This window comes from Microtus pennsylvanicus, chromosome 5 (assembly GCF_037038515.1).
Source record: "Microtus pennsylvanicus isolate mMicPen1 chromosome 5, mMicPen1.hap1, whole genome shotgun sequence".
Classification (NCBI taxonomy): Eukaryota; Metazoa; Chordata; class Mammalia; order Rodentia; family Cricetidae; genus Microtus; species Microtus pennsylvanicus.
Window position 1 is genome coordinate 118378854 of NC_134583.1, and position 26821 is coordinate 118405674.

At 36.8% G+C, this 26821-nt stretch overlaps 1 protein-coding gene across 1 annotated transcript in view; it reads left to right on the forward strand.

The window, feature by feature from the left end:
- LOC142850436 (cytochrome P450 2C27-like) overlaps positions 1–21106 on the forward strand; it is a 31695-nt gene extending 10589 nt beyond the window's left edge. Inside the window, exons 5-9 of the mRNA XM_075973985.1 lie at positions 6037–6213; positions 11723–11864; positions 16494–16681; positions 19626–19767; positions 20906–21106. Coding sequence (XP_075830100.1) covers positions 6037–6213; positions 11723–11864; positions 16494–16681; positions 19626–19767; positions 20906–21087 — 831 coding nt within the window. The 3' untranslated portion in view covers positions 21088–21106. The remainder of the gene's footprint in view (positions 1–6036; positions 6214–11722; positions 11865–16493; positions 16682–19625; positions 19768–20905) is intronic.
- The last annotated feature ends 5715 nt before the right edge of the window (positions 21107–26821 follow it).

The window sequence follows — 26821 nt, forward strand, 5'->3', positions numbered from 1 at the left end:
TTGCCTTTTTGTCTTGGTGACAGTGTCCTTTGCTTTACAGAAGGTTCTCACTTTTAGTAGGTCCCATTTATTCAATGTTGCCCTTAATGTCTGTGCTGTTGTGGTTACACATAGGAAGCGATCTCCTGTGCCCATCTGTTGTAGGGTACTTCCCACTTTCTCTTCTATTAGGTTCAATGTGTTCTGACTGATAGTGAGGTCTTTAATCCATTTGGACTTGAGTTGTGCATGGTGATAGATATAGGTCTATTTTCATTCTTCTACAGGTTGACATCCAGTTATGCCAGCACCATTTGTTGAAGATGCTTTCTTTCTTCCATTGTATACTTTTGGCTCCTTTATCGAAAATGAGATGATCATAGGTTTGTGGGTTAAAATTCGGGTCTCCTATACGATTCCATTGGTCGACTTCTCTGTTTTTATGCCAGTAACACACTGTTTTCGTCACTGTAGGTCTGTAATAGAGTTTGAAGTCAGGGATGGTAATGCCTCCAGACAATCCTTTATTGTATAGGATTGTTTTGGCTATCCTGGGTTTTTTGTGTTTCCATATAAAGTTGATTATTGTCCTCTCAAGATCTGTGAAGAATTTTGATGGGACCTTGATGGGGATTGCATTGAATATAAATTGCCTTGGTAGAATTGCCATTTTTACTATGTTGATCCTCCCAATCCAAGAGCAAGGGAGGTCCTTCCATTTTCTGGTATCCTCCTCAATTTCTTTCTTCAATGCCTTAAGGTTCTTGTCAAATAGATTTTTCACTTCCTTGGTTAGAGTTACCCCAAGATATTTTATGCTGTTTTTGGCTATAGTGAAAGGTGAAGCTTTTCTGATTTCCCTCTCTGCTTCCATATCCTTTGTGTATAAGAGGGCAACTGATTTTTTGGAGTTGATCTTGTATCCTGCCACATTACTAAAGGTGTTTATCAGCTGTAAAAGTTCTTTGGTGGAGTTTTGGGGGTTGCTTATGTACACTCTCATATAATCTGCAAATAACGAAAGTTTAACTTCTTCCTTTCCAATTTGAATCCCCTTGATCCCCTTATGTTGTCTTATTGCTATTACTAGAACTTCAAGCACTATATTGAAGAGGTATGGCGAGAGTGGACAGCCTTGTCGTGTTCCTGATTTTAGTGGGATGGCTTTGAGTTTCTCTCCATTTAATTTGATGTTAGCTGTCGGCTTGCTGTATATAGCTTTTATTATATTTAGGTTTGACCCTTGTATCCCTAATCTCTCCAATACTTTTATCATAAAGGGATGTTGAATTTTGTCAAATGCTTTTTCAGCATCTAATGAAATGATCATATGGTTTTTTCTTTCAGTTTATTTATATGATGGATTACATTGATAGATTTTCGTATGTTGAACCAGCCCTGCATCCCTGGGATGAAGCCTACTTGATCGTAATGGATAATTTTTCTAATGTTTTTTGGATTCGGTTTGCCAGTATTTTGTTGAGGATTTTTGCATCGATGTTCATGAGTGAGATTGGTCTATAATTCTCTTTCTTGGTTGAGTCTTTGTGTGGTTTTGGTATCAGAGTAACTGTAGCTTCATAAAAGGGATTTGGCAGTGCCTCTTCTGTTTCTATATTGTGAAATACATTAAGGAGTATAGGTATTAGCTCTTCTTGGAAGTTCTGGTAGAATTCCGCATTGAAACCATCTGGTCCTGGGCTTTTTTGGAAGGGAGGTTTTTGATAACCTCTTCTAATTCTTTGCGACTAACAGGTCTATTTAGATTGTTCACCTGGTCCTGATTTAACTTTGGTATATGATATTTATCTAAAAAAGTATCCATTTCCTTTACATTTTCCAGTTTTGTGGCATATAGGCTTTTGTAGTAAGATCTAATGATTCTCTGAATTTCCTCTGTGTCTGTGGTTATGTCCCCCTTTTCATTTCTGATCTTATTAATTTGCATATTCTCTCTCTGCCGTTTGATTAGTTTGGATAGGGGTTTGTCAATCTTGTTGATTTTCTCCAGGAACCAGCTTTTTGTTTCATTGATTGTTTGTATTGTTTTCTGTGTTTCTAATTTGTTGATTTCAGCCCTCAGTTTGATTATTTCCAGTCTTCTACTCCTCCTAGGTGAGTCTGCTTCTTTATTTTCTAGAGCTTTCAGGTGGGCTGTTAAGTCTCCAATATGTGCTTTCTCTGTTTTCTTTAAGTGGGCTATGAACTTTCCTCTTAGGACTGATTTCATAGTGTCCCATAAGTTTGAGTATGTTGTTTCTTTATTTTCATTGAATTCCAGGAAGACTTTAATTTCTTTCTTTATTTCTTCCTTAATCCAGGTATGGTTCAGTAGTTGACGGTTCAGTTTCCATTAATTTGTAGGCTTTCTGGAGGTAGCATTGTTGTTAAATTCTAACTTTAATCCATGGTGAACTGATATGACACAGGTGGTTACTAATATTTTTTTGTAACTGTGGATGTTTGCTTTGTTACTGAGTATGTGGTCAATTGTCGAGAAGGTTCCATGAGCTGCAGAGAAGAAGGTATATTCTTTCCTATTTGGGTGGAATGTTCTATAGATGTCTGTTAAGTCCATTTGATTCATTACCTCCATTAATTCTCTTATTTCTCTGTTAGGTTTCTGTCTGATTGACCTGTCCATTGGTGAGAGAGGAGTGTTAAAGTCTCCTACTATTAGTGTGTGCGGTTTGATGGCTGCCTTGAATTTTAGCAATGTTTCTTTTATGTACGTGGGTGCTTTTATATTAGGGGCATAGATGTTCAGGATTGAGACTTCATCCTGATGAACTGTTCCTGTTATGAGTATAAAATGCCCCTCTCCATCTCTTTTGATTGATTTAAGTTTGAAGTCAACTTTGTTAGAGATTAGTATGGCCACACCTGCTTGTTTCTTAGGTCCACTTGCTTGATAGGCTTTTTCCCAGCTCTTTACTCTGAGTAGGTGCCTGTCTTTGTGGTTGAGGTGTGTTTCTTGTAAACAGCAGAATGTTGGATCCTGTTTTCTTATCCAATCTCTTAGCCTGTGCCTTTTTATAGGTGAGTTGAGTCCATTGACATTAAGTGATATTAATGACCAGTGGTTGTTAACTCCGGTCACTTTTTTTTTAGTCGTAGAGTTTGTGTGTTTCCCTTCTTTGATTTGTGTTGGTGAAGGGTCTCTAGATGTCTGAGTTATTGTGGTCATTGTTGGACTCCTTGGTTAGTGATTTTCCTTCTATTACTTTCTGTAAGGCTGGATTTGTGGCTGCGTATTGTTTACATTTGTTTTTTAAATTTTTTAAATTTTATTTTCTCCATTTATAGTGAATGAAAGCATGGCTGGGTATAGTAATCTGGGCTTGCATCCATGGTCTCTCAGTTTCTGCAATACATCTATCCAGGACCTTCTGGCTTTCATGGTTTCCATGGAGAAGTCAGGTGTAAGTCTGATAGGTTTACCTTTATAAGTAATTTGGCCTTTTTCCTTTGCAGCTCTTAATATTCTTTCTTTATTCTGTATGCTTTGTGCTTTGATAATTATATGGCGTGGGGATGTTTTTTTTTTTTTTTGATCCAGCCTATTCGGTGTTCTGTATGCTTCTTGAACCTTCATAGGTATATCTTTCTTTAGGTTGGGAAAGTTTTCTTCTATAATTTTATTAAATATATTTTCTGGACCATTGAGCTGCACTTCTTATCCTTCTTCTACTCCTATTATTCTTAGGTTTGGTCTTTTTATTGTGTCCCATATTTCCTGAATGTTTTGTGATGAGAGTTTGTTGGACTTGCTGTTTTCTTTGATCAGTGTGTTTATTTTCTCTATGGTATCTTCAGAATCTGAGATTCTTTCTTCTAACTCTTGTATTCTGTTGTTTATGCTTGTTTCTGTAAACTCTGTTTGTTTACTTCAAATTTCCATTTCCAGCCGGCCCTCTGTTTGTGCTTTCTTCTTTTCAATTCTTGAACTGTTTCCATTATCTGTTTGATTGTTTTTCCTTGGTTTTCTAGGGTATCATTCACTGATTTATTCAATTCTTCAAACTTTCTGTTATATTTCTCATCCATTCTATTGCCCCTATTTATTGGGGTGCAGGGCTGCAGGTGAACCAACCTAGATAATGTGAGTATGTGAGATTTGGCCTCTTCCCTCATCTGTTTTATGAAAGTATGTGTGGAGGAAGTATTGCCTCCCCTCCTTTGTAGCCTGTGGCAGGTTGCAGGGATGACCCTAATGTCATAATTTTAGGAGAGTTATCCCTGCCCTTTATTAGCTACAGCAGTTTGATGTGGGAGTCTGCTGTTTTGTGTTAATTTCATTGGTTAAATAAAGAGGCTGCCTTGGCCCTTTAAGTGGACAGAAAATTAGGTAGGTGGAGTAAATAGAACAGAATGCTGGGAGAAAGAAGCTGAGTCAGGGAGTCGCCATGATTCTCCTACCAGACACAGACACAGGTTAAGATCTTCCTTGGTAAGACACCTTGTGGTGTTACAGGAATATTAGATATGGGTTAGATCGAGATGTAAGAGCTAGCCAATAAGAGGCTGGAGCTAATGGGCCAGGCAGTGTTTAAAAGAATACAGTTTCCATGTAATTATTTTGGGGCATAAGCTAGCCATTTGGGCGGCTGGGTGCCGGGGACACAGCCCCGCTGCTCCTATTTCAACAGCACTTGGAAGAGTGACCCCTGCACCTAGCCTGGGAAACAAAGTAGATCTTGCCATGGTGGTGTAAGTGTGGGAGAGCCAACACTGAGCGCATGAAAGCAGGTCCTCGTTATAAAGGCTGAACTAACCAGAGCAATGCCAGGGAGTTCAGCATGGTCGTGAGGATAGGGAGAGATTTGGAGAACTGGTCAACAGTGCAACTACCTAGGCTCAGACCTAGGGTTATGAGTTGATGTACCTCAACATCCATCCCATCTGCTATCTGTTGAAGCATGTGGAGAAGCTGGTCCTGCAGTGATAAGGCCACAAGATCTTCACAGTGCAGGGCAGCGGCCGGATGTCTAAGACTCCCAGAAAGGGCCCAGTTTTGATAGTGTAGCTGAAAGCAGAGACTCCGAGGCAGCCAATGACTCTTTGCAATGAACACTTACCAAGCAATGATATATGAATAAAAGGGTGTACTGACTGACTCACTTTGTCACAATACAGCTTCCATGATAAAACTTTTCTTTTTACTCTTAAATTTTATTCTATTTTAATTAGGGGGGAGTTTAAGGACTGAGGGTAGATGTGTGGGGATATGTAGGTGGATGGGATCATAATGCATGGTGTGAGGGACACAAAGGTAAATAAAAAGCAAGTTAAAAAAGAATGTCTGTATTCATAGAGAAATCCCTAAAGGCTATGTCACACTTTTGCTCGCAGAGTCCCTTGGAGCCCCACCCACTTCTAATTATTTATTCCATGTCATAAGCTACTTTATAACAGTTAAATATGCATGTGCTACTCTTTTGCTATAAATCAAGTTGCCTAACTCATTTCATTACTGCCATCATCTAAAAAGTGTAAACAATAATGATTTACATCATGTCATACTTCAGACTTGTAGAGAATAAATGGTATAAACCATCAGTCAGTTTTCATAAATAATCTTTATATTAAAATGATTCATAAATATTGAAACTTGATCATTATCTTTCATCATTCAGGAGGGAACTCCCTCCTGCCTCAGGTCTCTCCATTAACACAAAGAATTGCTGTATGTATGAAATAAAATACTTCTTCCTTTTGCTGAACACCATTGTTCATCCATTTCTGAATCTATAAATCCATGTTGGTCTTGCTATATATTGTGCATATATGTGTTTCCTTATTTAAAAAGTTCTTTGGCAAGTACTGGAGAGATGGGTTGAGAGTGTGTGTTGATCTTTTAAAGGACCTAAGTCCAATTTTCAGCATCCATTTTAGATGGTCCAAAACCACTAGCTTCAGGTGATCTGATATTTTTGGCCTCCAGTGTACCCACATACACGGCAACACATGTATGTGTGCATACATACCATATACACATCACATACATGAATAAAAGTAAAACAATATATCTAAACAAAAATTTCTCTGTTTTTGTAGGTCTGCAATAATTTCCCTTCACTAATTGACTATTGTCCAGGAAGTCATCGCACAATATTAAAAAATTTTGAATATATTAAAAGTTACCTTTTGGAAAAAGTAAAAGAGCACCAGGAGTCCTTGAATGCTGCAAACCCTCGGGACTTCATTGATTATTACCTGATTAAACTAAAGCAGGTAAAATATTAATATAAATTTATTTATTGTCTGAGCATGTTGTGGTTTGTTGAATACTGAAATGTTTGTCAGATATGGTTTAAATCAGTGTCAATTGAAAAACAGTTTTAGTATTTATTATGTGTAGGGATGCACCATATAGACACTGATAAGATAAAGGGAGTTTAGTCACTAGAACACATTGGCTCTGTTCTTTAAAAATTGTTGCTGAGAACAGTGAGATAAAGGGCAGGTAATGTGGAAAAATTCTAATCAAGTGAAAATAGGCAACTATCATGGCAGTGTGAATAGTGGCACCATAGATGTGCATATTGTGTTTCAAGAATTCCTGCATGTCCAGTGAGTTAAAATAGTTTTGGATATGTTGTTATTTTAAAAGGATAGATACAAGAGTTAGTTTCAGAAGGATTAAGTGATATAAAGAGAAGTAGGTGGTGGGAAGAGAAGGTGTATGGAAGAATGAGGTTTTGAGTCCAAACAAGTTAATTTTCACCAAAAGGGGTTGAGAATTGGTATCTATTAGGTATCCTGACAGCATGAACTGCATTGACATTGTGTAGTTTATTGAAAAAATAATTTTCTTTGGATTCACCTTCTTATTTACCTTCTCTAGGAACATGAATTATAAGCTCAATGTCTTTTATTTATGGCTAGAAACCAAATATGAGTGAGTACATCCCATGTTCCTCTTTTTGGGTCTGGCTTACCTCACTCAGGATAGTGTTTTCTATTTCCATCCATTTGTATGCAAAATTCAAGAAGTCCTTGTTTTTTACTGCTGAGTAATACTCTAATATGTATATATTCCATACTTTCTTCATCCATTCTTCCGTTGAAGGGCATCTAGGTTGTTTCCAGGTTCTGGCTATTACAAACAATGCTGCTATGAGCATCGTAGAGCATATACTTTTGTTGTATGATAGGACCTCTCTTGGGAATATTCCCAAGATTGGTATTGCTGGCTCTAGGGGTAGGTTGATCCCGAATGTCCTGAGAAACCGAAACACTGCTTTCCAGAGTGGTTGCAAAAGTTTGCATTCCCACGAGCAATGGGTGAGTGTACCCCTTTCTCCACAACCTCTCCAGCAAAGGCTATCATTGGAGTTTTTTTTTTTAGCCATTCATACAGGTGTAAGATAGTATCTTAAAGTTGTCTTGATTTGCATTTCCCTGATCGCTAAGGAAGTTGAGCATGACCTTAAGTGTCTTTTTGCCATTTGAAGTTCTTCTGTTGAGAATTCTCTGTTCAGCTCAGGGCCCCATTTTATAATTGGGTTGATTAACCTTTTGGGGTCTAGTTTCTTGAGTTCTTTATATATATTTTGGAGATCAGACCTTTTTCAGTTGCTGGGTTGGTAAAGATCTTTTCCCAGTTAGTGGGTTGCCTTTGTCTTAGCGACAGTGTCCTTTGCTTTACAGATGCTTCTCAGCCTCAGGAGGTCCCATTTATTCAATTATGCCCTTAGTGTCTGTGCTGCTGGGGTTATACGTAGGAAGTGGTCTCCTGTGCCCATGTGCTGTAGAGTACTTCCCACTTTCTCTTCTATCAGGGTCAGTGTGTTCGGACTGATATTGAGGTCTTTAATCCATTTGGACTTGAGTTTTGTGCATGGTGATAGATATGGATCTATGTTCATTCTTCTACAGATTGACATCCAGTTTTGCCAGCACAATTTGTTGAAGATGCTCTCTTTTTTCCATTGTATACTTTTAGCTCCTTTATCGAAAATCAGGTGTTCATAGGTTTGTGGGTTAAAGTCAGGGTCTTCTATTCGATTCGATTGGTCAACTTCTCTGTTTTTATGCCAATACCAAGCTGTTTTCAATACTGTTTTCTTGGAACTCAGAAAAAACACTTGACTCTAGATTACTGGCTTTGGTGTGGGCATTGATTCTACTCCACTGGTCTTATGTGTAGTGATATTTAGGAACCTGGCATCTGAGTGACCCCTTGTTGCTGTTTTTTAGGGGGGGGGGCAGACTATTTTTTTCTAGTTTTTGCCTTTTATCTGGCTTTTAGAGTCAGGGTTTCTCTGTGTAACAGTCCTGGCTGTCCTGGAACTTGATGTGTAGGCCAGGCTAACCTCAAGCTCACTGAGATCTGCCTGTCTCTGCTTCCCAAGTGCTGAGATTATAAGCACGCATCACCACTGCCTGGCTAGTTTGTAAGAAATAGCTCGCAGAACTAGTCCACTGAGTGTAAAGAGGTATCTCAGGACTAGAGCCATGTTTCACTTACATTATGTTGGTACCATATGTGGTTACAAAGCCCTGCAACCTCCAGATCCTTTTAGTTGGAAAGCAATCCCTTACCATGATAAAACACACTACACCCAATACTAATCACTCCTTTCCGTTCACACCATCTTTAGCAGTTGTTAGTGTGGTTTCTGTATGTCCAGACTTGCCTACGACGAATGGATCATCTATACTGTCTCAGTATATGTGGCATCTAATTTCTGTTTTCTTGCACTTGAATGAAATCTTGGACATTCATCTAAGTTCACCTTGTTTCACTACTTCCTCCTTTCTTTGCAGCAAACTTCATTTCATGCATTAATAGCACAATGCACTTATTCCTCACTGATGGATATTTGTGTTGTTTCGGCCTGAGGCTTCTCTAAGCTATATATATGAACATATATTGACATCACTTCCTCTGACTATATCTCCAGATCTTGGGTTTCTGAGACCAATAATAATACCTTTACTGTTTTCTTTTTTGAGAAACTGCTTAAAAATCCATAATACAGTATTTCATATCTATGAGATCCCCTATTTTCCAAATAGCTGGCAGAATTTGTAATTTTGAAATTAATTATTAACAACAGTTCAGTTAGTATGAAGTGGTACCTCAGGACTGATTCGATTTGTATCTCCTTAACAAACAGTTAGAATGGACATCTTTTATTGTGCTGTTTTGCTTGTTCATGTCTTCAGAGAATTTTTATTCTAATATTTTTACCCATTGGACTGCTTGCTGCATGGAGCCATACAGTAATGTATGTATGTAGGTAGAAACCTTTCCATATAAATGACATGGAAACATATTTCCATCCTGTAGGTTGTCATTTGCACATTCTTAGTTATGTCCTAAAGGCATTAACATTCTGTTATGGGTGAAGTCTTGTTTATCTAGGTTTTGATGTTTTGATCTGTAATCTATGAGTACAAATCATAAGGAATGAGGCTTATCCTTGTCCATGTTTCTTTATACTTCTAGCATCCTTCTTTTCATGTAGGTATTCTGCCGTTCTGTCATCATCTGATAAAGACTCTTCCTTTAGATAGAGCAGTCTTGGAACTCAGTTTTAAAATATCGGCTGTAGGTGTTTAGGTTAACTCCTTGCTATCAAAGCTCTATTGGTATTGATATTGATTTGTGTGTCAATACTTCATTACACACATTACTATTGATCTGCAATAGGATTATGAAATAATCATTCTATGTTTGATATGTTCGTTTTGTTTTTATTTTTTGCAATATTTCATTAATTCTATGAGAATTTCATGAGATGTAATTTGAACATCATCCTCAACTTTTATTACCCTCCTCTCAATCCTCTTAACTCTTCTTACCAAACTTTGTAGTTTCTTTTTTTCCCCATTTCAGCATTGAGTCCAATGTCTGTTGTTCACCTAGCCTCAGGCCTGACATGTAATTACGCTACGGGGGGGGGGTCACATTATTGTTGGAAATTCACTACCCCTTCACAGGAACTAATCATCTAGAACTGGGGTTTTATATTTTCTCCCCATACTTTATGTTTTGTTTTTATCTGATGGAACCTACACAGTTTTTGGGAACCCTGTCACAGTCCTTGTGAGTTCTCATGTCCAACTGTCGTTTTGTGTTTATCAAACACAGATTCCTTGATGTTACTGATCACAGATGTTTTACATTTCTGCCCACTCTTCCTCAAAGATCCTTAAAACTTCTGGGGAGGAGTGTGTTCTTGGTGTGCGACGATTGTCTATATTCTGTCAATTATATTTTAAATAAACGCTGATTGGCCCATAGCCATGCAGGAAGTATAGGCGGGACAACCAGACAGGAAGTAGAGGCAGGTCAATGAGAACAGGAGAATTCTAAGAAGAGGGAAGCTCCCTCTGCTGTCCTGTCTAGACACTAAAGAAGCAAGATGTGACTATGCCTCTGAAAAAGGCATGACCCATATGGACAACACAGATAAGAATAATGGGCTAATGTAAGTTAAAAGAGTTAATAAGAAGCCTGAGCTAATGGGCCAATCAGTTATGATTAAGTAGTCCTCTGTATGATACCTTTGGGACTTAATAACTGCGGAAATGGGGCAGGACAGAAACCTCAGTCAACATATTATGATTTAGAGTTGATCAGGACACAATGCTTCATTCTGTGTACATTGAACCATTGGGTGTCTCTGTATTAATTGCCATCTCCTGAAAGGAGAAGTCTCTCTGATCAAAAGTAAGAGATTTATGTTCTATGAATATCGTAGTAAGTCATTAGGAATCATTTTAACACTATGCCCATTCGTCTATTAGAGTAATAGATTTGACCACCAATTCTTAGACACATAACAGTGACAGATATGGGTCTTATGTAACCTGGTGGGTCTTAGACCCAATCTGCGCTTATATCCAAAGAATATCAGCATAGGAAAAGGCACTTGTACATTTGTGTTTGTTTCCTGCTGTGTTTCTCAAAATAGCTGAGATAATCAATCTAGAAGTCATCAACGGATTGATGGATGGTTGGATAAAAATTGTGGGATACACATGCAAGGATATGTTACTTTTCAAAATAAGTGAAAATTTAGTAATTGATGCATTAAGATTGAATAGGTTTATTTAATTCAAGGACAAAGAATTTTATTACAGACTCATTTAGTTTAATAGAGAATGCTCAGAGCTAGAGTCAAATGTCTTCCACTGTTCTTTACCAAATTGAGAACACACGCCTTCCATTTTATGTATCTACCTGTATATCTTCAAATTAGACCTATGAAACATTCTTCCTCTTACAGTTTTGAGAGGAGAGAATACATAATGAATAAAATGTTACCTTTATGTTTTTAAGACATGAGATTACAAAACCTTATATGTTTAAGTGTAGATAGATAATCAAATCATTGCAAGAGTTAGGCTAGTCAGGAATTTAGGGTGAAATAGAAATTTATGAGAATCTGTGCCACAGACTTTGAAATTATTTGTTAATTTCTTCTCTACTCTACATTTAAGTATCTTTGTTGGCAATAAAATAAAATAAAGATTTTGTTGAGGTCTTATTATTCAAAAACTTGCGCATAAATAAAATATCATGCCAAATTAACTATACCCAAAATCTATATGACTCAGTGAACTTCTATACAGTTAGAATAACCATTTGGAATGAATGTTATGGAGTTTTACTTTAAATTTTATACTTTCAGTAATAAATATATAAATTTGCTTGAAACTGTAGAGTCATTGTAATCAGATGTTATGATAAAAAATTTATCAGTTTATTGCATCAAATTATTCTTAGGAAAGCCACAATGAACAATCGGAATTTACACTTGAAAATCTGGCAGCGACTTTGTCTGACCTGTTTGCTGCTGGGACAGACACAACAAGCACAACACTGAGATACGCTTTACTGCTCCTGCTGAAGCACCCTGATGTCACAGGTGAGGACACAGGTGCTGACCACAGTGTTCCTATAAGATGCTGGAAAGACTCTGCTAGTGTCCTGTGTGTTGTTTTCCTTAGAGAAGTCTCAGTCCTTCACCTTCTATGCCATTCACCGACTGTAATAAAGAGCATGACTAAGAGAAACAGACTGTAAGACAAACAATCAAATTCTAGTCAGTGTGTGAGATTTCTGTTGGGAAATCTGAAATAGGCATGACCAGCATGCATTGTCCTTCAGACACATGTCCTTTTATTCTTAAGTCATGTTTTTAGGTCAGCTAAAACCTTTTAGTTTTCTTCTTTCATTCTTATGAATCAAACTTTAGGATGGAGAAAAGAAAATTCACCTCACTGAAGCCTCGACTTTACTGAGTCTGGCTGGGATAATGTGCATTCTGAGAAGATTTCAAAATATTTAGATTCTTTAGTAAGTGTTTGATCAATGTAAAAAATGTAGATTAAGAAATTTCATCAGTTCAGAAGTCCATTTCCTTGAACCTTTGTTGAACAATGATCTTTTCAACAGTATCAATAGTACACTTTTCTTTCACACTGTAGTTTAAAACAGATTGTTTGTTCCAGCAGATACAAAACACACCCTTCCTTCTGTGCCCAATACAAGATAAAAGAACAATCATGAATCATATTTTTTTAGGATAGGAAGAGATAATAACAAGCAGCTAAGAATGCTTCACTAAATTACTAAAACATTATTATGAGGGATAAGATAATATAGAACAGGAAAAATGATCTTGAAACAGAAATGTTAGATGATCATGCATGAAGTAAGACACAAAAGCTGTGAATCTCTATCTATAGACATGGAAAGATTCTGGTTCCAAAGCAATAGCAGCTTAAGAAGAGAACAAAGTTGAATATAGGATGCTGGACTTGCTGAGGTTCCCTTCCTATTCCCATTCAGCATGTCACACCCCTCCAGCTAAATACAATTCTTAAAAGAAACTAAGTGTTAGAAGCTCTTTACCGATACATTGATGATTCACAAGGAATGAGCAATGCATAGGGATGTAAGCAGATGCTGGCAGCATTTGAGTCTCAGAATTCTAGATCTTAGAGCCACTTCTATGCCTTGCTCCCTGAATGTGAACCATGGGGTCACTCATCCAGACAAAAAGAATAAATCAGGACTCCCTTATTTCACCAATATAATAGAAAATATTTTCCATGTATTTACCACAATGAATTGAATACCAATCCAAGACACAGACTCATGGTGTTTTCAGGACTGAACAGAAGCATGGAACCCTTCAGGGAAATACTTGAGTCACACATAAACTTTTCCCATTGAGACTAGACCAAAATTCTCAAAATCATCTGGCTTCTTTGTGTTTATAAAATAAAAGACAGAAGAAACTTCTAGGTTAACCATAAGTTTTGCTCAATTTTCCACTTCTTCAGGAAATTTGAAAGATCATATTTTATTCTATTATCTGAAGTAAAGTAACAGGAAGTCATAGGATCCAGGAATCTGAATAGCAGTTGTCAGAGGGTAAGAGTATCATAGAAGTTGTTGGGTACCACCCCTGAGAAGCTCCCAATTCAATATTTACCATATGGGTGCTGTGGGTATGTACATAAAGAGGGAATGAAAGAGAAACAACTGTAGTGTAATGCTCTGTTAATTGAGAATATATTCCCAGCATTTCAAAGTATCTACTAAAATTTCCAATAAAATTATAACTCAAAAAAGGAAAATTACAAAAAAGAACCCCAAACCCCCCAAAACAAAAAAAAAACAATAAAGGAAAATTACAAACAAATAAAATATAAAAAAGGTATAAGAATTCTGCTAAAATTGAAAATAATCATATTTCTATGCTAATGAATATTTAGGTAATTTTAACTAATCTAACGATGATTGGTATCACAAAGTATTATAACCCAATCTGCTGTTTTTTCCCTTTTAGTGAAAATCGATTTTTTCACATAATATATCATGATTATGGTTTCTTCTCCCTCTACTCCTTCCTGAAAATCTCACCTTCTTTCACACCCAAATACCCGTCTTTTCTGCTTCTCATTAGAAGACAGGCAGCCTTCTAAAGAATAATATATAAAGTAATACAATGTAATAGATATGACACAACAAAAAATAACACATTAGAATTAGGCAAAAGAAAGGGAAAGAACTCAAGAGAAGGAATAGGAAACAGAAGCCATTTCTTTTGCCCACAAAGAATCCCACAATAACAGTAAACTAGAAGCCATAATGTAAAGCAAAGGCGTTTGCATATCTGTACAGGCTCTATTCATGCTGACTTGGTCTCCATGAGTGCTTATGTCCTTTGATTATCTTGATTTTACAGAGCCTTTTATTCTTAATACCCTCCATCCCCTCTGGTTCTTGCGCTCTTTCTGCATCCTATACCACAGTGTACTCTGAGCACTGAGGAAAGTAATTTGATGGAGACATTCCATTTAGGAATAAGTATTCTGCGGTCTTTCACTCTGTGCATAATGCCTGGTTGAGGGTCTCTGAACTTGTTGCTCTCTGCTGCAAGATGAATATTCTCTAACGATGACTGAGCAAAACGCTGATCAATAAGTATAGCAGAATGTCATCGGGAGTAATTTTATTGTTATAATTTTTGTTTTAAAACAGACGTGTTTGGTTTTACCCTAGGTCTCAGGGCTATCTAGTTTCCCATTATGGCCACCCAAGCAGTGTCAAGAATGAACTTGATATCATGGAGTGAGTCTTAAGTCAGATAAGTTCTTGGTTGGTTACTACCACAAGTTTTGTGCCACTATTGCCCTAGCATATCTAGGAGGCAAGACACCATTGTTGATAAAGAATGTGTGGCTGGGTTGGTGGTTACATTTCTCTTTTGACAGTAAGCAGAGCATATTCCTCTACCAAAGGTCCTGGAACATATGGGTGAAGGCTCTTTGAGGACATTGACTTGACTTCTCCATGTTCACAGAGTTTTGTACAATGAGACCTTGCTATCAATTTTGTAGAGCAACCTATTGTCTTGACAATAGCCTGGATTGTTTGGAGAATTTTTCTGGGAACTCCTTTGATCAAAACTCAACTAGATGTAACCTAATGCTGGTATTGGAAGCTTCAGTTGAGGAAAAGCGTTGTTTAGTTGGGGCTCTGCCTCGCCATTATATTATTTGGTTATTACATTAGATGACATTTCTGCTGTATTAAGATTCCATACATTCAAATGAAGTTTAGATGTCTCTACATGTATTCCAACCTCCATGCCTCTCTCTCTTCCCCACTTAAGACCTTAATTGAAGCACCACATCCAGTACATCCATAAACATCTATTCTATCCCCCTTCCTAACAAGGTCTATCTGTCCTTCATCTTTTCTTATTTTATACCTAACTTCAGAGGTTCTACAGGTTGTAGCTTTGTTATCATTGATTTAACAGCAATGTCCAAGTTTAAGTGAATACATATAATTGTCTTTGTGTTGTGTGGGAAGTCCTTCTGTATATGTGGTACTTTTATTGGTTAATGAATAAAGAAGCTGTTTTGTCCCTGTGATAGGGTAGAATAGAGCTAGGCTGGGAAGTCTGAACTGAATACTGGGAGGAAGAAGGTAGGGTCAGGGACATGCCATGTAGCCCCACAACAATGGACAGAAAATTGCTAGTAAGTCACAGCCATGTGGTAATACATAGATGAATAGAAATAGGTTAAATTAATATGTTAATGCTAACCAATAAGAAGCTAGAACTAATAGGCCAAGCAGTGATTTAATTAATACAATTTCTGTGTGATTATTTGGGGTTGAGCAGCTGTGCGGTTATTTCAGGGAACAAATTAGCAGCCTCCTACAACAAATTGAAACTCCAATATATGCTAGTTAAATCCACACAAAAACTGAGAGGGCATGCAAAGGAATTCTAGACACTAAAATCAAAGTTTACCTGCATTTTTTTTTGGATTGGCTCTGCTTGCAGGCAGCATGCCACAACTTCTTTAAGAGAGTCTTCCTGATTCAGTGGTTGTAAAAGAAAAATATACAGGCAGTTTTGAAATGGCGGCTTCCTGGGTCATGCTACCAGCAGAAACTCTCTTTCAGGAGGTCCTGCTATGGAGCATTTAAATGGGGTTTGTGAACAGAGTGATACAACTTGCTTAATGGCATAGCAGATCTACTGAAACCTGACCCTAGATCTCGGGTTGAAAGAATGGCTCTCAGAGGCAATGAATGGATCTCTGACCTGCTGGACTGGGCAGAGCCAAAAGGCCAAGCAGCATTAGTCCCAATAATGGTGCTTAACATTCTAAGAAGCACTCCTGGATAAAATGGATTTCAGATACACAATAGGACAGATTCAGATATAAAAGACCCCAAATAATTATATTGTTTTATTTGATATTTTAATTAATTATAGTTCATTTGTTCATAGCTACTAAATAATAAATATATCCTGATCTATCATAGTATCTGTAGAGGATAATGAAATAAATTCATAACAGAGCATTTCTGTATAAATATATGTATAAAGACTTTTATCCATGAATGAAAAATGCACATTTACACTTATTTTGGAATACCCACATAGTTCTGTCTATGGCCTGATATTGTGCCAAAATGTTACTTTTCTCCTGTTTACCCTTTTGTCTCTGTGACCATATAGCTAAAGTTCAGGAAGAAATTCACCGTGTGGTTGGCAGAAACCGCAGCCCCTGCATGCGGGACAGAAGCCACATGCCCTATACAAATGCCATGATTCATGAGGTCCAGAGATTCATCAACCTCGTCCCCACCAACCTGCCCCATGCAGTGACCTGTGACATTAAATTCAGGAACTACATCATCCCCAAGGTGAGCTTGTCCCTTCTCTGATGCACCTCTGTGCTCTTGATGCTCACAGGTTCACAGTGTCGTTACAGTCCTCTGAGTTATCTGGTGCTGCCGATGGCTTATACAGCTTCACGGTGAGAGGAGCAGCTCTACTGCAGGTGCAGATATAGCTGGTAACGACACGCCCACATTTGCTCTCTCTTCCAAATACTGTTCGGCAAGGTTTAGGCATTTCTGTTTGAAAGTCCATAGTTTGACAATTTTACAAAAGTCTTTTCTGAATTTGCATCATTATGAGAAAAAATATCTCCAAATTGGAAAGAATAGATATGCTGGATTCTTCAATCAACAATAAGGTTATATCATTCAATCATTTATTTATGATGTTTATGTCTCTGCCCTGTTTCTTTTCATTGATGTAGTCTGTAAATATCTTTTCAGAGGTCTCTTAAAAGGTGAATATCTTTCTGTTATTATTTCTCTAGTGCTGACTCCGCTCTTCTTTCCATTAGCTTAATAGAATCAATTTATGTAATCACTGGTCTTAATTTTATCTAAACATATTAATTTTATTATTTCTAACAACATATCTGTAAACGTATGTGAAATTGAAGGTGTTATGTGGGCTAATACTTTTCTATATACTTTTCATATTCCTGTGTTCTTAGTTTGTCTTCAGTATGATGAATTGCAGGATAGTGATGAAGAGACCTCTTTGCCATGGCCATCAGTTAGCTCATTTATGATTAGGATGAAGGATAGTGACTTTAATAGCTCCCTATCAATTTTGAGGTCCTAGGATACACTGATAGTTGCGTAGATCAGATGAAAAATATTGATCTGATTTAGTTAATGGTGTATGAGATATTTTATTGTGGAGACAATTAAAATGGGCGTGGTCCAGGAGCACAGTTTTTCACTTTGAGATGAATAAGAAACCCTGTCTCTAAAAACCAAAAAAAAAAAAAAAGTTGGTACATTATTTTTGAAATTGTTCTTTATGCCTATTTTATGGTTCTATGTATTTTTTACTCTTGATCATCGACTGTATATGGTGTAAACACATATTTATAATGGATTCCTCCACTGCACATTGCTTATAGCTTCTAGTTTAAGAAAATTCTCTTCATAGTTTTTCTTCCTCAAATTTGTTAGAATTTGTATATTAAAACTAAACTTTCACCTTAAAAATGAGTTTAAATTGTTCCCTGATGCCATTATGACTTATTTAATTTTTGTGGCCACTTAGTGCTGTTTTGAAGACACCACAAACTACAGATGAAAAATGGAGAATTTTTTGTAATAATTTCATTCAGTAAGGATAACATTGCTCTCTCCTGGGATTCTTCTATTTTTTGGTGAGGTGGAGGTGTGGGGCACACGATATTAAATTTGTAGTTACTAACATCATGTGTAGATGATAGAACTTACTTTTCCAGATAGCAGTAGGTTTTCTGTATGATAACAGTCTTAGTATATGGGTTAGTGTATCTGTTTGGCTAAGGGACAGTCTCAAGGTAAGAATGTTGAGGTCTGTGGTTAATTTACAGAACTTGGTTCTGTTTTTATACTTAGAGCCAACTAAATAAATATAACAAAGGTCAAGATAATAACAGCATATCTCCTCATATCTTCAGTTTGATGCGAGTGTTGCATCAGCTAAACTTATACTTTGTCATTCCTCTCTTGCAGGTTCATGATATGACAGGTTTCTTTGGAATCTAGTCTAGGAGAATATTCTATTCTTGTACTTTATGAAACCACTTGGTTGTTTCATAGCTGATTCTACATTCTGTAAAATAGGGTAAATGTTTTCTTAGGTTAAACTAGAGCCAGTGATCTCTTCAAAACAAATAGGTTAAGAAGGAATTGATGATCTTTGCCATAATTGTTCTAGCAGATTTCAGCCTTTCTAGGTCAAGAAGATTGTGCTGCCCCTTCAGAAACTCTCATTGCAGCAGAGAAGCAGTCATGGGCAACATGTAATAAATGATTATAAATATACTATTTTCAATGCCTGTTGACACTAGAACTTAATTTTCACATAATTTAGACATATCAGAAATAGTATTTTTAGTTTTAAATTTTTAAACATATTTAGATGAATTGCTTTCTAATATATGTGGCAGCCTTGAAAAAGATTTGTAGACCACATTACTAGAAACTTTGAAATGATATGAGATTAGTTTGTGTACTAGTTAAAGAGAACTTGCCTGCACCAGTTCCCAGCAATTTCCATGTGACTTCAGAAGTTTTATTGATTTAGCTGTCACCAGATCATCTTACTTTCATCATACTTTGTTTTATTCTATTGTCTCCCTCTCCTCCCATTTCCATTTCTTCCTTGTTTTCTCCATAAGAGTCCTCATCCTGTATTTCTGAAACACACATATACATATGTGCATTTCTATGTTTATTTTTGTTCATTAATATAGATAGATTATATACAAGACTGAACACATCTTCTCTGGCACATAGCCCTACATTTTCTTTCTTATAATATAAATACAAAGATAGATAGATTCTATAAATGAGAAAAAAATAGTGGCCTTTGTCTTTCCATCTTCCTTATTTTACTTTATGAATGTTCCCCTATGCTGTTCAAAACACTCAATGAATTTTTCCACTTGGAACCTGATTCACATGAAGGGTATGTAGACATATGTGATGAACTAGAGCAGTCAGTGTTCAGAGAAGCATGAGTATAATGAAGGAAATGAAGAAGAGAGTCAGAAGTTTTAGTCCAAGTACTCATGTGAAATGTCATTGAAGTCACATCAGCTACACTACTGTGCCTTACCTCACACTTCTCCCTGCTCCTAACTGCTCTGCCTGTTGAAATGTCCCTACTGTTCTTTGACCTTAATCACAACTGCGGAGCAGAAAGTAAACCTGGATATTATCCTGATTTGTTTTAGCTCTATGATTTCTTTTTAACTTTGTTTGTTTCTGTGTTTTGTTGTAGGGAACAACGATAATAACATCACTCTCATCAGTGCTGAATGACAGCAAGGAATTTCCCAACCCAGAGATATTTGACCCTGGCCACTTTCTAGATAAGAATGGAAACTTTAGGAAAAGTGACTACTTCATGCCATTTTCAACAGGTAATAGAAATTCATTTTCATGGATCCAGGGACACAAGGATCTGTGGAGACTTACATAGTTGCTCCCTAATGGCCAGTGATCAGGAGTATGACTTTCAGTGTTTATGCATGTCATGATAAAGAGATTTTTTTCTCTGTCAGGTTATCAAAGTTAGGCTTTAATTATTCATCCACTGTTAAAAATTCAGAAAGTTAGAGTATAGGGTGTTTGTATTCTTCCTTTAGCTACATCACAGAAATACCAAAGAAAGCAAAGTCCATTTACACTTTACTCACTCACTGTGAAAACGGAGACATCAATCAGGTCTTTGCTGTATCACTCACCTCCATTCTACACTATGTAATTACAAGTCTCCTAAAATACCGAAAATTAATGAAGTGCCCCAAGTGCACTTGGTAAACACATGAATGAATAATGCTTCTTAAATTTCAGTTAAAGTAGGCCAATGAGAAAGACTCCCAGATCTCTGGGTTATTGGGAATATCAGTATATTTAACTCTCCAATCTTACATATTAATGCAAAAATGTTACAACATTCTAATAATTGATTTTCCAGTCCTCTCGAAATTCATGAGTAGGGGAGAATCATAAGAAGAAATTATTTACCATTTGTTGAAGTTTATGATTAGATCAGAGAGTTTTCACTCAGTTAAGCATAACAGAAACATCAAGACCATCATGAGATGATGGAGATACTATAGATATTGCAGGACATTCTACACAGAGGAATGGTAATCCTGTTCCTTTTCATTTATGATGAGAGTAACGGATATTGTGTCCACATCTGTGGTGTGTATGCTACCTTTGGATATGCAGCTTCCATCCTTGGTTTTGTTATTTTTGATAACACAGAATTCTTCTTTCTCAGTCTTCTAGACAGTCAGAGTAAAGATGTGAACAACCACATCGAGTTAAAAAGTAATTTTGAACAATGTATTTCTTAATAGTATAGGTTAATTGAGAAACAAATATGTTCCACATTTTTCTATTTGCTGAATTAATTGTCCTTTTAGGTAGCCAAACATCTATCCATCCACCTAATAACTTACCCTTCATTCATAGTCTTAATTTCAAATGCAGTGATTCTCAAATTTTACAAATAAGAATATAAAATTTTGATTTTTTTTTGCCGCCTAGGAAAACGGATTTGTGCAGGAGAGGGCCTGGCACGAATGGAGCTGTTCCTATTTCTCACCACCATTTTACAGAACTTTAAGCTGAAGTCTCTAGTCAAAACTAAGGATATTGATACAACCCCAGTGCTCAATGGACTTGCCTCTCTGCCACCCCAATACCAGCTCTGCTTCATCCCTGTCTAAAGAAGAACAGATTGCCTAGCCTAAGCTGTATTGTTTTCTATAATTCTCCTCTAGACCTTCATTCACTTCCTTCCTCAACAAAGACAAGACGTCCTTCCCTCCTCTCATATATTTCCATTCTGTCACTTCCCAGGAAATACCTGTTAACCATTTGGCAACTTGTAGAATAACAGTAGAAATATATTGCTATTTTCTATTCTCTGCAACTGTGTTATTATTCCTTTTGCTAATGTTTATCTGGTCTTCAATTTTCACTGCCAAGTACTGTGATGAGAGAATTCATGGTCCTTTTCTTCTGTATGTTTTTAGTAATAAATAAGTTTGATTTGTGCATCTGTTTTTACACTTGCTTACAATTTATGTAACAAGTGAAATAAAATAGAGTTTCCAACACATCACGTTGGTCCACACATCATGAATCATAGAGAATGTAAGAGTGAGTGCTAGAGAGATATTTTATTGACTGAAGTGCTTGCCACTCAACACTGAAGACTGAAATCCAGTCTCTGGCATAGACATAATGACAAGGCATGGTGGCATGTGCTTGTTGTACCAACACTGGTGAAATAGAACAAGAGATCCTGGGAGCTTACTAGACATCCAACCCAGCCTAATCAATGAGCTTTGATTCTCAGTGTTATATCTGAAAACAAGCTTGTCAAATCCCAAGAAACAACACCCAAGGTTCACTTCAGACTTCCACATATGTGTATGCACATGCACATACATTCTCTTTCACATAGGCACCTGATTATGCATACACATCCACACATCCACATACATGCATGAAATACAGAATGTGAAAAGCTAGGTGGTATCAAGGCTTTTTGGCTGAGCATCACTTAGACTCACTAGAAGTATTTGTATTTGAAACAAATAACTAGTGTCCAGGAGTAGTTCCAGTTAGAGGATAAGTCACAGGGAGGAGTGCAATTGCAGGGTCAGGTCATGCCTTGCTTTGCTTTAATGTCAATAAAAGGTAAACTTTTAAATATGCTTTTGCATTGATGTTTTTAGGTTAGAACTGAGCATGCATTTTGTTTACCTATTGCTAACCATAAGCTCCATGTGCATCCCTTCTCCTCCCAAAAGAATAATGATCCCAGGAGAAGTCACATTTCTATAACTTCCAGATGCCTTATTCCCTTCCCACTTCATTACAAGAAATCTAATGGAAGTGACATTACTGATTATCCCTTCCCTAACTTAATCTTAGGGAAGTCACTTTGTCTGGAATTGTTAATTCCTACCTTGGATTCTACTGCAGATTTATATCTGCACATACATTAGTGCACAAGCACACATTCACAATGCTATTTGATCTATAATACAAATTGTTGTGGTACAAGATATGACCTTTGGTTAAAGTGGGTCAAAGTACTAATATTTTTATGTTTATGTATTTTCCTAGTAAAGATATGCTGCACACATTACTCCACTATTCTCAGGCCTTTAAACCTGCATTCAGACTTGTCCCTGTTTTCCTGAGTATTTGTGTTGCAGTCAGATTACATGGGAAATTATCAGTTATAAGGCCATGTGCACCAATAGCTTTAATAAATTAATTCTCATTCATGTATTACCTTTATGTCTCTCTATCATCCCCCATCTCATATATGTATGCATTTTGTCTCTTCTTTCTATGTCTGTCTATCAACTTCTGCTTCTGCTTCTTAAGAAACCTGAGTGTAGTGGCATTTCATTTTTATTTTAATAAATAAAGATTGTCTGATGTTCAGGAAAAATAAAACAGCCATACTGGCCACCCTTACAGACCAGGCAGCAATGACACACACCTTAAATCTAGTAACCACATTGACACACACATTTAATCCCAGTAGCCATACTAGATTTCCATAGAAACCAGGTGGTGGTGGTGTACTCCCTGAATCACAGAACTAGAGAGGATTATAAAATGGAAGGAGACAACTCTCAGTATCAGTCTCATTCTGAGGTTTCCTGTAGGCAGGTTCACCATTTTTGGACTGAAGTCAAGGTAAGAGCCAGTGCCTGACTGCTTACTTTTTCGGTCTTCAGGTTGAACTACAATATCTGTCTCTGAGTTTTTATTAATTGTGTGTCACCTGAGCATTTAGAGAGCTAATTTTCTTGACATTGTTTTTATTGTTTCTTTTGAAGTTAACTGGGCATACACTTCTAGAGTATAAATAATTTATATATTTGGTATTCTTTAGGAATTTTTAAATGTGTTATAATGTGCCGTGTTACTTTTGGGGAATTAGATTACGTACTGTTTCTATGCCCTTTATTAGAATTATAGTATTCCCCTTGATGTCCTAAAATATCTTTTCTCACTCTTTTGTAACAAAAATTTACTGTAAAATTCTTCATTTACTTGTAGTGAGACTCTTCGGCTCATGACATATTTTCTTTAATTGAAGAAAATCCTAGTGAATACTTTGTGGGCCTCAACTATTATTCCCCATTGCTTTCACATTGTTTACAATTTTTAATCCTTTTATATCACGTGTATATTTATGTATCTATACATGTCAAATCATAAATTTCATCATACATATTATGTGTCTCTGGTTAACTTACACATTTTCATGTAACACTATATTCCTAACTCTTATGAATTCTTTGATTTATTTTTACTGAACTAGAAAGTTCAGCAGGTGAAAGCACTTATGCCCCAAGAATGAAGATCTGAGTTCAGATTTCCAGCTTCCATATGAAGGCTTGGCATTATTGTACATTTCTGAAACCTAGTACCTTGATTTAGCCACTCCTTTTGTGTGAATCCAAACTTCCATGCACTGACCAAGACACACACCTCAGCTGCTTCAGCCTACAGGTTCCTTGAGCCACCTTTCAACCTCAATGTTCAATCATACCCTGCAGACCTTAACAGAGTATTCAGCCTAATAATCCTTTCCATACACCTACCACAGCCTTAGATATTCTCTTTACCACCAAACTTGAACCAGGACACATTTCCTTCATATCAGCCAATCTCCATGTATCCACCATCTGCATTCATTCCATTTAAGCCATGTTCCGTCTTTAGACTCAACCTACCCCACACTTTCTCTATTCAATCCCAATCTTCTCTGTCGATTTCAGACAGAACTAAAGAAGTCAACATACACAGATTATTATTGCCAAAATAGAAACAATATGAAAGATAAAGGCAGTGTATCTGCTACAAAAGTCCCCAGTCCTATAGAACTTTATCCTATGAGAATTACCTAAGATGAACCTCAGGACAAAGGATTTAAAAGAAATCTCATTTCATTTTAAAAAATCAAGGATGGAATGAGTAGAAGACTCAGTGGTTCAGAGCATTAAATACTTGGTCGTCTAGAGGTCCTGTGTTCAATTCTCAGTGCCTACATAATAGTTTATAACCATTTATAATGTGATCTGTTGCCCTCTTCTGGTAGTAAGTTTATATGCATAATATATATCAACAAAATTTCAAGTTTAAAAAGAGACATAAAGAAGAAGCTCATGAACTTAAAGAGAAGGAGTTAAAAATATAATCTACACCTAAGTGGTATCCTCGAAAAACCAAACAGAAACCTGGTGAAAATGAGCAACAGGAGTTGAAAATATAATTCAAATATAATTCAATCAGGAGATGGAATTACTGAAGAGGAATAGAGATGAAATGAATATGGAACTCCAAAGCATAATAACCAAGTAGAAAATTCAAGGGAAAACCTGAAAAGATCATTAATAAATCAGAAAACAGAATGCCAGAAAGTTATAGAAAAGGATTAAGACAAAATGAGAAAAAATATGAAAAAAATAAAAAAGCATAAAGTGAATATATAGAGAATGTGAGATTGGATTTTTGAGTTATAGGAATAGATTAGGAAGAATATTCATAGATCAATGGCATACATTAGACTCAAATAAAAACATAGAAAACTTCCCCAGTAACACAAGAAGCATACACAATACCAAAAAGAAATCATCAGAAAATAAACTTCTCACAACATCTCATGGTTGGAAAACCAAGTATATAGAACATAGAAACAGCATTGAAAGCTATCAGAGAAAAACACATATCATATGTGAAGGAAAATCCATCAAAATAATGGTTGTTTTCTCAATAGAAATGTTGAAAGCCAGAAGAGCTTAGAGCAATGCATTCCAAATATTAAAAGAGCAAAGCTGCCAATCTAGAATAAGTAACAAAACTGTCTGTCATAGATGAAGGAGGATACAATCCAGGGTTTGAATAGCCTACAAATGTTTATCCCTCATTCTGTCCTTTTCCCAGTAAGTCTCCTGGCTGACCTTGTGGCAATTAGCCAGGTACTGCCAAGGGTGTCTACCTTTCCCAGCTAAAATAGTGAAGTGCTTTAGGAACAGGGGTGTTATCTTATATTCCGACTGACATATGTCTACTCTGGCATGTAAGTCTGGTATCTCTGTGGAGGATACTCATAAATATATTTCTGAATATCAAGACAGCTATATTTTGTGTTTATGATAGGCATGGGGGTGGGGGTAAAAAAGTTGCACTGTGCCAAATCTCTTCCTGATAGCACCAAAGAATATTAGACTCTCAAGGAAGGAAGCTACAGATGTTTTTAGATGATGCCTTCTGGGTTATTGATGCCAAATTATCCATGGAGAAAAACATTAACGAGCTGAAACAGATTTCCAGAAGCCTGATTGAAGTTGAGAATGATGAAGGAAAAGCAGAAGATAAAGATGATGTGGATAATGCACAGATTACAGAATGGCTGCTTACCTACTAAGGGTAACGCTCTACCTACAAGTCTCTGAAGGCGTAAGTCACAAACAATGCCACACCAAATTGGGATTATGATTAATAGGGTATTATTTATTTAAAGGGGAAAAAACTTACAGATCACTGTCCCAGGCAACGGCCCTCTACGCAATGCAACCAGGAGTCTAGTCGCCGGCGGAGCAGGAAGTGAAGAGAGAGAGGACAGGGAAGTGGCTGCTTTTTTAAAGGGAGAGAGACCACGCCCCAAGGGGCTGGTATCTCAGCGGCGATAGGCTTGAGGAGTGGGAGGACCTCCCGCAACACCTCCCCCTTCTGTTTAAATAAGAGAGTTCTAAACCTACTATGAAATTATATACAATAAGTACAAATATGCTATTCTAACTAGCTTAGGTCTTGTATAATAAATAACTTGGCCAACTCATGAGAGAAAAGTAACTACATCTATATAGTCTTCAACCCATCGAAGATCTGAGAAGGGAAATAATGTTACCTGGTTAATTAGGAAGTTCAGTAAAACAACTTCCAAAACATGCAACAAATCACAGAGACAACTAGCTACCTAGGCAATCACCCAAAGTCACATTAGCAGCGTTGAAGCAACCAACTTTGGCTAAGGCCTAACATAACTGACACACCATTTTCAAAGGCAAGCAACTTTTCAAAACTATCTTACCCTGTCTTGGCAGGATAAGACAGCCCTGTTTTATCCATTGATGCACGCTCTGTATCTTTGTCAGTGGTTGAGGTATGGGCATTTCTTTGCCCAAAGGCCAGTTCTGCCAAAAGGAAAGGCTCCAGGTGGAGTGTCTTTGGTGCTCAACATTCTTTCGGGAATAGAGTGGTGTTGCCAGGAGCAATTGTGTCTCACTACCACAAAACTCTGAGTTAGATTAAAGGCCATTTTCTACAGCTCTTTGAAGAAGTTGAAGACTATCTATCTATACTGAGTATAATCTCTATATATCTAAAGAACCTGATTAGTCTAATTATAAATGACAAACTTAG